This window comes from Aplysia californica, unplaced genomic scaffold (genome assembly GCF_000002075.1).
Source record: "Aplysia californica isolate F4 #8 unplaced genomic scaffold, AplCal3.0 scaffold00513, whole genome shotgun sequence".
Taxonomy (NCBI): Eukaryota; Metazoa; Mollusca; class Gastropoda; order Aplysiida; family Aplysiidae; genus Aplysia; species Aplysia californica.
This window is the reverse complement of record NW_004797783.1, coordinates 147,093-158,637: the sequence shown is the minus strand read 5'-3', so window position 1 is coordinate 158,637 and position 11,545 is coordinate 147,093. Positions and strand designations below refer to the sequence as shown.

The window sequence follows — 11,545 nt, the reverse complement described above, 5'->3', positions numbered from 1 at the left end:
GGGGGACAGAGAGAGAGATAGACAGACTGACAAACAGAGAGAGAGAGACAGACAGAGAGAGAGACAGACAGACAGAGAGAGATAGACAGACAAATAGATACACAGGCAGACAAGTCAAGATATTGGCGATTGTAGGAGGTGGGGGCTCACCTAGTTTCAGGGGTAAAATTTGCGAGAAAATGGCTGTCAAAGCTGAACTATTTCCTGAGCCTGAGAGTCCGCGGAAACTGAAAAATTACGTATTTTATGCCTTTAATCAATGTTTTTCAGTAAAAACAAAGATAGTACATAACAAGATGGGCCACTTCTCTCTTTGAGCCAATTAAAAAAGTGTCCTCAAAATTTGGTGGCGCCCTCTTCACAAAAGCGCACTCTTTGCGAACAGAGTTACCCTACTTGAGTTTTAAAAAATCAAAGTGAAACTAGCAAGTTTTGGGATAAATTTCGGAAGAACGCTTTTTTTTAATGGTTACGCTGACAAAAAACCTCTTCCGGAGGAAAGGGTGATGGTTTTCTTCGTTTAATTTGACTTTAGAATGAAAGGCGAGAGGTCATTAAAATAAAAAAACCTAAAACTCCGCACTGAACGTACCCGAACTGCTGATGAACAGCAGTCGATCTGCGCACGCAAGGAGGTGCTATTCCTATTCTTCTTCTGGAAAAACGAAAGAGAGCTTCAAAACAGACTGCAGCGCCATCTGAAGCAAAGAGCATACTTCCTGCGGACACTTTTTTGGCTGAGTGGCCCATCTTGTTATTTACTATCATTGGTAAAAATCCACCCAGAAATCTGTTCTTCAATGAGCACGAAAGGTGTTGAACCAAATAACAAAAATTCGATGAAAATTCCCAAACCTGCGTGGAAAAAAACCCCAGTTTCTTGACTTTCAATATTTTGAAGAGCGCCTGATTTCACCACGCTGCCTCACATACCGTTTTGTATTTGAAAACAGCCTTTGCTCATATCTGTTGTTGTTGTTGTTGTTACCGATCCAGTAGCATCTGAGCGTTAACTCTTCTGCTTTATGCCATTCTGTAATAGCTGCATGTCTGTTCTAATTGTTATTGCCTTGAGGAGTAGAGGCAGTTAGATGTGTGGGGTAGCTTGGGAAGAAAACAGCCTTTGCTCATATTTAAAAAAAGAAACTTCTTCCATCCCTGTCCAGGCAAAGCTTGGTCCGACGTTGTGTCCTTGGGAACGTCACTTTACGCTAATTTCCCATTTAGCTCGGTCCTGTCGGAGATGGACGTTAAACTCGGAGGCCCCGCCTCTTAAATACCCTAATAGTGTTGATAGGGGCGTTAAACCTATACCATTTGAGAGGCGTTGTGGTGAAATCAGGCTCTCGTCAAAATAACAAAATTGGAGAAACTGGCATTTTCCCACCAGTTTCACAATTTTATTCAAATTTTTTGTTTTTTGTTCAACCCTTTTATGTCAAAATAAAAACACATTTCCATATGAATTATATTGAAAAACGTTGATTAAAAGCTCAAAATATGTAATTTTTCAGTTTTCAAGGACTCTTTAGCTATTGAAGTTACCAAACTTTGACGGCCATTTTCTCGCTATTTTTACCGCTGAAACCAAGTGAACTTACCTCTTTCAATCACAAATATCTTCACTTCTGCTCAAGATAGATGGGTATTTTTTTCATCCTGAGCGACATTACTGAACAAGCTTTAAGATGATACCAATAACTCCACATGCACCAAAATTGACGAGCGCCTGATTCCACCGTGTCGTGACACATTCCACCATTTTTTGGGTTCAGGCCAAGTGTGACTTTTACCTGGAGCACCAGGCTCAGTTCCGCGCTCTCAAGCACAAGCTCTGCGAGTCGGTTCCCGCCGAGAGCCTCGACTTCATCCAGAGGATAATGGACAAAAACGTACGTTGCTCTTTCACAATTCGTTTTGTTTTTTTGGGGTGTTTTGAGGGATTTTTATGTTGATGTTTTTACTACATACTTTCTTTTATTTTTGGGGTGGGGTTTTTTTCAGTTTTTTTATGATGTTTGTGGGTTTTTCCACTACACTACATCAAAGATAGTACAAGACAAGATGGTTCACTCAGCCTAAAAAGTGTCCGCAGGAAGTATGCTCTTTGCTTCAGATGGCGCTGCAGTCTGTTTTGAAGCTCTCTTTCGTTTTTCCAGAAGAAGAATAGGAATAGCACCTCCTTGCGTGCGCAGATCGACTGCTGTTCATCAGCAGTTCGGGTACGTTCAGTACGCAGTTTTAGGGTTTTTTTTATTTTAATGACCTCTCGCCCTTCATTCTAAAGTCAAATTAAACGAAGAAAACCATCTCCTTTTCCTCCGGAAGAGGTTTTTTGTCAGCGTAACCATTTTTAAAAAGCGTTCTTCCGAAATTTATCCCAAAACTTGCTAGTTTCACTTTGATTTTTTAAAACTCAAGTAGGGTAACTCTGTTCACAAAGAGTGCGCTTTTGTGAAGAGGGCGCCACCAAATTTTGAGGACACTTTTTTAATTGGCTCAAAGAGAGAAGTGGCCCATCTTGTCTTGTACTATCTTTGACTACATACAGGCCCCAGTACTCTTTCTTTTGCTTTTGGGTTGTTGGGTTTTTTTATGTATCGGTAGGTGTTTTTTTACATTACACAACTGGTGCCAATACACTTTCTTTTTTTTTTTAGTTGTTGTTTTTTTTAACTCTTTAAACCCCATTGGACGCTGCGTATTACGACTCTCGGTAGTGAAAGAGTTAACACTTTGGTATCACATCTTGCCGATCAGCTGGAGGTAGTGAAAGAGTTAACACTTTGCTATCACATCTTGCCGATCAGCTGGAGGTAGTGAAAGAGTTAACACTTTGCTATCACATCTCGCAGATCAGCTCGCGGTAGTGAAAGAGTTAACACTTTGCTGTCACACCTCACCGATCGGCGATGTTTACCCCCCCCCCCCAGTTTCTTTGGATTTTCCCCAAAATGCCTTTTGCCTTTGATGGCAAAGGTTTTTACTATGTGAGCCTTGTGGTGACAAATGGCGACAAGATTGAAAATGTGGGTGGTTGGCGGGTGCTCTGGTCTGGTTTGCTTCTTCTTCCCCATCAAACATCTATCGTCCTTATCTCCCCTTCTTCCTTTTTATGTTTGTTACTCTCTTGTAACACCTCTAATCTTCTGGCACTCATATGACCTTATGCAGTTGCGAGTGCCGTAAAACCTCTACTAAAACTAAAACTAAAGGTTGAAAAGGAGTTGTTTTTTTTAATGCTCCATATAGAGTAAAACCATTCTATGGACTTATCTAAAACGAATATTGGACAAATTCCTTTTGGCTTCCAAATGTTATGTTCAAATCTGACATGCAAAACTTCAGTATAGGGCGCTGCAGGGTTTCTCTGATAGATCCTCCTTCTTTACCTCTCTAGCCCCCCCCCCCCCCCCCCTCCACCTTGCTGGTTTTGTTCATCTCTCTCGCTGTTTCCTGGATGCAGCTGGTTAGTCCTATTTCTTTTCTTTCACTGTTGGTTTTTTTTTTCCTGTCGTCTACCTTTATCTTACTTTATTTTTTCATTTTTATTTTTTTTAATCTTTTATTTATTTCTGGCACTGAGTGGTTGCTCTCAAGACAACATGGTTTTCTTTCCTCAAGCCAAACTGAAACCAGACATTTCCTAAGGCCACATACGTAAAAATCCTTTTCCCTTGAATTGGAGTAGAACCCTCAATTTTAAGTATTTAATATTATATGTCCCACGTGTCAGATTTTCCCGCAACTAATCATTTTGTACTTTTGACACGTGGGCCCGTAGCCCTGCCCTTGTTTTGAAACTGTTTTTTGAGTGGTCATTTTTTATTTCTTCCTGGTTGGAAAAGTGAATGAGTGTGGTTTTCAGAGACCAGGATTTCACTCTGACAAGTCTTAAACCTATTCCCCACTTTGTCGCGGCAAGTTACGTTTGAAATACGTGAACATGAGCATTTTCAGCATAATAAATAATGGTAATATTAATAATAATAAATAACGTTTTTATTGATCCCGTGGGGAAATATCGTAAACATACATACATAAATATATAATTATAAATACATAAATAAATGCATAAATAGACAAATATATGATTATAAATTTAATCTATACATATTATATTTGTGAAAGTCCGTCACTTTGGCCGCCTAAAACTTCCTAACCACTTAACTTTCGAATTTGACAAAATTAAAAGCGGTTCAGAATCATTTAAAGGATGCACAGTTTCATTGCGGAGCCTAAAGTCACTGTAGTTTAATTTTCAGCTTTTCATTACTTTCGTTTTAAGTATTTAATATTATGTCCCACTTGTCAGATTTTCCCACAACTAATCATTTTGTACTTTTTGACATATCGGCCCATAGCCCTCCCCTCCACTTTCACCCGATGTAGAACCGTTACGTGCGACAAGCGTGAGCTCAGACACTTCCGCCGAAGGTATTTTCAGTAGCGCATGACCACAGCACAGCACTCTTAATCAGGCATGACAACTTATGATGTAGCCCGCTTGAAAGCTGGAAGACGGAGCAAGATAAAATATCACCAATACATGTCAATTTACATAAAATTGCTGAATTGTCAGGTGGTATCATGCACACCCATTTGGTTATTTCTTATGCACACACATTTAAAGGAAAGGTCTTCCCAGAAAATATATCCCTTAGGAAAACTTTTATTTGGTTTCACGTTCCTTTAATTGCCTGCATGATATTTGGGGCATCTGTGTCAATATAATGTGCTTCAAATTGTATTCTTTTGCGGAAAAGACAGTTTTGGGGGGGGGGTTTTATTATTTCCTGTGCTCAAACAAATAGTAAGTCTTTACTTATCTGTTTGTCTGAAATAAATAATAGGTTGTTCTTCTCAGTTGGGCTTTGATAAACTAAAGAAATCTTTTGGGGTTCTTTTTCTTTTTTTTTTGCTCACACACCGAAAGCTTGTTTCTCTACTTTTATTCCCATTCATACAGTAGCTTCTTGAAAAGTATTACATTATTCTCAAACAGTTGCTTATTTGTCATGTTTTATTCTCAAACAGTTGCTTATGTGTCATGTTTTATTCTCAAACAGTTGCTTATTTGTCATGTTTTATTCTCAAACAGATGCTTATTTGTCATGTTTTATTCTCAAACAAACTATAGCTTGGTTCTCATCTTTTATTTTCCAACAATGGCTGGTTAATTATATTTTCTTCTCCAACAAACTATCCGCGAGCTGTATTGCATACTAGCGTATCTCAAAGGCTGCCAAAAATGACTTACGTCTGTATGCAATACTGCCGGCGTATAGCTTGCTTCTCATCTTTTATGCTGGAACAAATAATGGCATGTTTCTTTCTCCTCGTTTGACTTGAACAAACAATTTAATAGCTAGTGCTTATCTTTTATTCTCAATCCCATGACTGCTTGTATCTCATGTATTTGGCCCCAATAAAGTATAGCTTGTTTCTCATCGATTAGATTTCAACAACTCATTGTGCATCTTTTTAACTCAAACAAAAAATGGCTTATTCCATCATCCGTTTGCCTCACAAGAAAGATTGGTCATTACTCATCTTGTGTACTCAACCAACAATGAGTTATACACATTTCTTTATAGCTCAGATACCCAATAACTATTTTCTTGTCCATTTAGCTCAGACAAACAGTAACTAGTTATTCATCTCATTGCCTTACAAAACCCTCCGGGGTGGTGCCACTGACTGAAGTGTCTTTGGGCCATTCCCAAAGGGGGGGACATTTCTCGTTCTAATGCACAGTAGAATTGTAAATGGGCTGATCCAACAATGTCATGCTCATAACTGTGCCTGAACTACAACTGGGAACTGCTACTTTTTCTTTCCTAATCCTTACTATCGTCATTTTCCTCTACTTCTTTTGTATGTTTGTCACACTCTTGTGACCCGCTATTTCCAGGGTGCCTTGATTGTCGAAGCAAACTTTGTGCTGTTGAAGCTAGAGAGGTGAGCAGAGTAAGTCTGATTCCCTGTAAGGACTTCTCTGTTGATATCCGCCCCTTGGCGCTCATATGACCTTATGCAGTTGCGAGCGCCATAAAAACCTCAACTAAAACTAAACTAAGCCTTACAAAGCAAATGGTTATTCCAAAAAAAAATTGGGTCAAGCGAACAACAGTTCACTTCTCATCTCTTATGTTCGAAAAAACAATTGGTTATAACATTAGCTCAGACATGCCATAGCTGTTCATCTACTTACTGTTTGTGGGTGGTTGGCGGGTGCTCTGGTGTGGTTCTTTCCTATCAAACATCTATCGTCCTTATCTCCCTAGTTCTTCTTTTTATATTTGTTTCTCTCTTGTAACACCTCTAATCTTCTGGCGCTCATATGATACGACCTTATGCAGTTGCGAGCGCCGTAAAGCCCTTTTCTAACACTAAAACTAATCTATTGTTGTTTCCGCAGGCTATAATAAGCACACATCTCTACCTGAGGCAGCTTGTCTACGAGACACTTCACCTGACCGACCGCCACAAGATCGAGGACGATCTGCCTCTCTTCCTGATGGCGGTGGAGCAAGTAAGAGATAGGAAAGAAGGAGCAAACCACACCAGAGCACCCTCCAACCACCCACACTAAACCTGTGTTGAAGTCAAGGGCAACTAGATCTATCATAGCAGCATGTACAACAACAGAATGTCTGTAGTACATAACTGAAACAAGTTACCTCAGGAAGTCCATTTTGGAGAAGAGGCTAACAACGGATTTCAAATCTTAACAATGGAAAATATCACATCAAGTCAAATTTCATGTGGCTGTTTTCATGCATTTCTATTGGTAGAATTTACACTAGATCTATACCATTTATTGAAGTGTTTGTGGCCTGTCCGTACAACTTTGTTTTAAAAAATATCAGATTTTGAGAATACAGTGGGAGTTAACGCATCTGCCTGTGCTTAACACCTTTGATATAACTGCCCAGGTAGTAAAAAGCAGGAAGCATCCTTTCAGAGAAAGTCCTCTGATGGACAATTTATAGGAAAATTCGATTGGCAGTTTTGAGATTTGAAATGTTGGCATAATTTTCTTTCAAAAAGCAATACATGTTTAAGGGTTTGAGCTAAAATAGCCAGAGGATTTTGGTAAAGCTTTTCAAAAGTTGAGGTCCATGACAACAGTTCTCAGTCACTGTTGATTTGAAAAACGTCACCACTCCTGGGTTTTTTTATTTCCAAAATTGTATCATGTATCAGTTTGCTGCTGCTTGGTTTTGACTGCTAAATTCTATCAAAGACGGATAAGGATTTTTTTGTTCAATAATGAAATAAAATCAGCCTCTGAGCAAGGTAACTTGTTTCAGTTATGTACTGCAGACATGCTGTTGCGTATTCTGCTATGATAGTTGCCCTTGATTTCAACGCAAATTTTGTGTGGGTGGTTGGAGGGTGCTCTTGTGTGGTTTGCTCCTTTTTTCCTATCAAACATCTATCGTCCTTATCTCTCCTCCCTCCTTTTTTTGTGTTTGTTATTCGCTTGTAACATCTCTAATCTTCGGCACTTATTTTGTTACAAGTGCTGTAAAACTCTTACTAAAACTAAACAGATTTAGTGTGTTGTGAATCAGTAGTAGCAGTATATTGCTCTGTTAGGTTTAGTACTTGCTTTAGAATTTTGTTTTATTTTAGGAAGAGTGGCATTTCAGTTACAGAAGTGTCTCTTGGGTATCTGTGTTACTTGGCATATTTTCACCTAGGTATGGTCTGGATCAGTTGGAAAATGGTAACTCAACTTTGTAGTTTCTTGTTTCCAAATTCAAATGAATCTCTGTCCTGATTGGAATGATTGGAACAATTAGATCAGTACTAAGCAGTTATAAGAAATGTGGTTTCTTAGGAGACTGCTAAGAGTATCGTGGAAGGAAAAGAAATCAAATGAGGTAGTGCTTGGTGAAGCCCACGTGGGACGCTCAATGTTAAAAACAATCAGGAAATGACAAATGCAGTTTTTGGGACACCTGAATAGACATAAGGGTCTTGAACATCTAGCTCTCACTGGCAAAATTGAAACAAATGAGGCAGGGGTAGGCCCAGAGCAACTAACTTAGGGAAACTAAACAAATGGGTAACAGGGACAGATCAGGGAAACGTAGCTTTTTTTAGAGCATCGGAGCAAAGGAATGAATGAAGTACCATGATCGCCGATGTCTGTCGCAGATATGGCACTGGATGATGATGATAAGCTCATAACTATGGTTTAAACAGCATAGATAAGAAATAGCTTCAGTAGTTGAGAGTTGGGAAATCTGTATAGGATTTTTGTCTTACTGACAGGTTTTGAGCTTTCTGAAGATTGTTCACAGACACGGTTAGAAACTGAAAATGGTTCCGTATAATCTAATGAATCGGCGATTTACTGTTAGTATGAAACACTTGCATCACTAACTATAAGCTTTTGTGTAAATGTAGAAATAAAGAAGGATACTTATTATAAATATTGATGTGAATAGATTTTTTTGCTTACAGAGTTATATGGTGTGCAGATTATTTCAGCAATTCAAGGATGTACTGGAGAGAGAGAGACAGAGTGAGAGAGAGAGAGAGAGAGAAGAGAGAGAGAGACAGAGTGAGGGAGAGAGAGAGAGAGAGATAGAAGAGAGAGAGAGACAGAGTGAGGGAGAGAGAGAGAGAGAGAGAGAGAGAGAGAGAAGATTACTGTAGTAGCTGTGCGCTGCATATGTTCTTTGTATTATTGTACAGCGCATTGAGCACTTCTTTGTGGAAATGCGCTGTATAAATGCAATTTATTATTATTATTTATTATTAACTCTTTAGGGTTTCCCGTGTTCTATTTATAACTTTAACAATGTTCTTTTTCAGAAAGTGGAAGAGGACGTAAAGGCCTGCTTAAAAAACTGCAAAGAAGACGTAGAAGAACACATGATGATAGTGAAGGACATGATCAGGATGCGAATGAAGGTATGAACAACATATGTGCTATGACGTGGTGGAAGGTATGAACAACATATGTGCTATGACGTGGTGGAAGGTATGAACAACATATGTGCTATGACGTGGTGGAAGCAGGCGCTCGTCAATTTTTGGGCGTGTGGAGTTATTGGTATTATCTTAAAGCTTATTCATTTGTTTATCTTTTGATGAAAAAATGCCTATTTATCTTCAACAGACGTCGAGATGTTTGCGTTTGAAGGAGGTGGGGTCGCCTGGTTTCAGATGTAAAATTAGCGAGAAAATGGCCGCCAAAGTTCGGTAACTTCCATAGTTTGAGAGTCCTTGGAAGCTGCAAATTTACATTTTTCTGCCTTTAGTAAATGCTTTTCTGTAAAATCCGTATAGAAATGTGTTTTTAAATGGATATAAAACGTTTTACGCCAAAAAACAAAAATTTGATACAAATTGCCATATCGGTGGATAGATGTTGGTATCTTCGATTTTCTTATTTTGACGAGCGCCTGATTTCACCGCAACACCTCACATATGTCCTTGAAAATGTTTCTGAAAGATTTTAGCATTTTGCCTTGTCCCCACTCCTGCAATGGTTTTTATTTATTTTTTGTTTCATAAAATCTTGGTGGGTGGTTGGCAGGTGCTCTAGTGTGGTTTGCTCCTTCTTTCCTGTCAAACATCTATCGTCCTCATCTCCCCTCCTGCTTTTTTTTTTATTTGTTACTCTCTTGTAACACCTCTAATCTTCTGGTGCTCATATGACTTTATGCAGTTGCGAGCACCGTAAAACCTCTACTAAAACTAATCAAAAAATAGAATCTGGTAATAGAATACGTCCAATAGAAGGCCATTAGGAGAATATTGTCACTGTTGCAAGAAAACAGAAAAATTGTCTTTTTGGGTTTTTTTGTTTTTTGCTCCCCCGTAGTAAAACTATAGGGCACCTCCTCTGCAGAGGGCACGCAATATCACTTTATCAAATTGTTCGTCTTTATCTTTAAAAAAAACCCACACAACTTTACCTTGTCAAATTGTTCATCTTTCACAAAAAAACACACAACCTCTCCTCATCAAATCAGAAAAACACACAACCTCTCCTCATCAAATCAGAAAAACACACAACCTCTCCTCATCAAATCAGAAAAACACACAACCTCTCCTCATCAAATCAGAAAAACACACAACCTCTCCTCATCAAATCAGAAAAACACACAACCTCTCCTCATCAAATCAGAAAAACACACAACCTCTCCTCATCAAATCAGAAAAACACACAACCTCTCCTCATCAAATCAGAAAAACACACAACCTCACCTCATCAAATTGTTCATCTTTCATAAAAAAACACACAACCTCCCCTCATCAAATTGTTCATCTTTCACAAAAAAACACACAACCTGTCCTCATCAAATTGTTCATCTTTCATTAAAACACACAACCTCCCCTCATCAAATCAGAAAAACACGCAACCTCACCTTGCTCCTTCTTTCCTATCAAACATCTGTCGTCCTTGTCTCCTCTTCTTCTTTTTTATGTTTGTTACTCTCTTGTAACACCTCTAATCTTCTGGCGCTCGTATGACCTTATGCAGTTGCGAGCGCCGTAAAACCTCTACTAAAACTAAAACACAATCTCACCTCATCAAATTCTTGTTCATCTACCAGGAAAACAAGCTGATCCGGCCCTCCCCGCGCCAGGTGAAGCAGCGAGGCTCGCGTCATGTGCATGAACTCATGAACAGCCGCACAGAAGCCGTTCTCAACCAGGTGAACTTCCAGCTGCAGCTGGCCTCGGCCATTCGAAGCTTCCAGGGCAGTAAAGATTCCCTGGACGGCGCGCTGAAGGAACTGTCGGTCCGCCGAGAGACGGAGAAGTCAGAGGGTCAGGAGTTTGTCATTGTGGATAAGATTGTGTGAGGGAGGGAGGGTGTGAGTGAGGGAGTGAGGGATGGTTTTACCAGTCGCAAACTGTGATCACGTTGGGCGCTCTTTTTTTTCTCTTTCTCTTTCTCCTCTCTGTTCTCTCTCTCTTTTTTTTCTCTTTCTGTCTCTCTCGCTGTAGTGCTCTCTCTCTCTCGCGCTCTCTCTCTCCTCTCTTTCTCTTTGCTCTCTCCCCACCCCTTCTCTCTTTTTCTCTCTCTCTCACTCTCTATCTCTCTTCACCCTCCTTTGTGTCTCTCTTTCTGTCTCTCTTTCTGCCTCTCTCTCTCTGTGTCTTTCTCTCTCTCTCTCTCTCTCTCTCTCTCTCTCTCTCTCTCTCTCTCTCTCTCTCTCTCTCTCTCTCTCTCTTTCTCTACCTCTCTCTCACTCATCTTTCTTTTTTCACCATAATCTTATTGTCTTTGTTTTTTGTATTGGTTTTGGGGTTGTTTTGGTTAGATGTTTGAGTAGAAATGTGTGTGTGGGGGGGGGGGGGGGGGTAGTTCAATTGTTTTGATTGTATTTGGGGGAGTAATGTTGGGCATTTATTCAACTTTTTATCTGTGCCTCTTAAATGGCACAATTGATTTGCCCTTTTCTTCGGAAGTTTTTAGTGCTTATTTCAGGGAGAAAGAGAAAGTGGACGAGGGTAGGTAGGGGGTATGAGGTGGTTAGCCTCTTTTAGTGGACGAGAGTAGGTAGGGGGT

At 39.6% G+C, this 11,545-nt stretch overlaps 1 protein-coding gene across 2 annotated transcripts in view; it reads left to right on the top strand.

Annotated features, from left to right (window-relative positions):
• The window catches only part of LOC101851142 (vacuolar segregation protein PEP7), a 25,639-nt gene extending 14,660 nt beyond the window's left edge, over positions 1-10,979 (top strand). The window contains exons 10-14 of one of the 2 annotated variants that reach the window (XM_013086851.2): positions 1,776-1,892; positions 4,365-4,437; positions 6,422-6,535; positions 8,833-8,931; positions 10,584-10,742. In XM_013086851.2, the coding sequence (XP_012942305.1) occupies positions 1,776-1,892; positions 4,365-4,437; positions 6,422-6,535; positions 8,833-8,931; positions 10,584-10,648 (468 nt within the window). In that variant the 3' untranslated portion in view covers positions 10,649-10,742. Of the gene's footprint in view, positions 1-1,775; positions 1,893-4,364; positions 4,438-6,421; positions 6,536-8,832; positions 8,932-10,583 lie in introns of both variants that reach the window. The other variant, XM_005106105.3, reaches the window with a different exon arrangement.
• Positions 10,980-11,545: the final 566 nt, after the last annotated feature.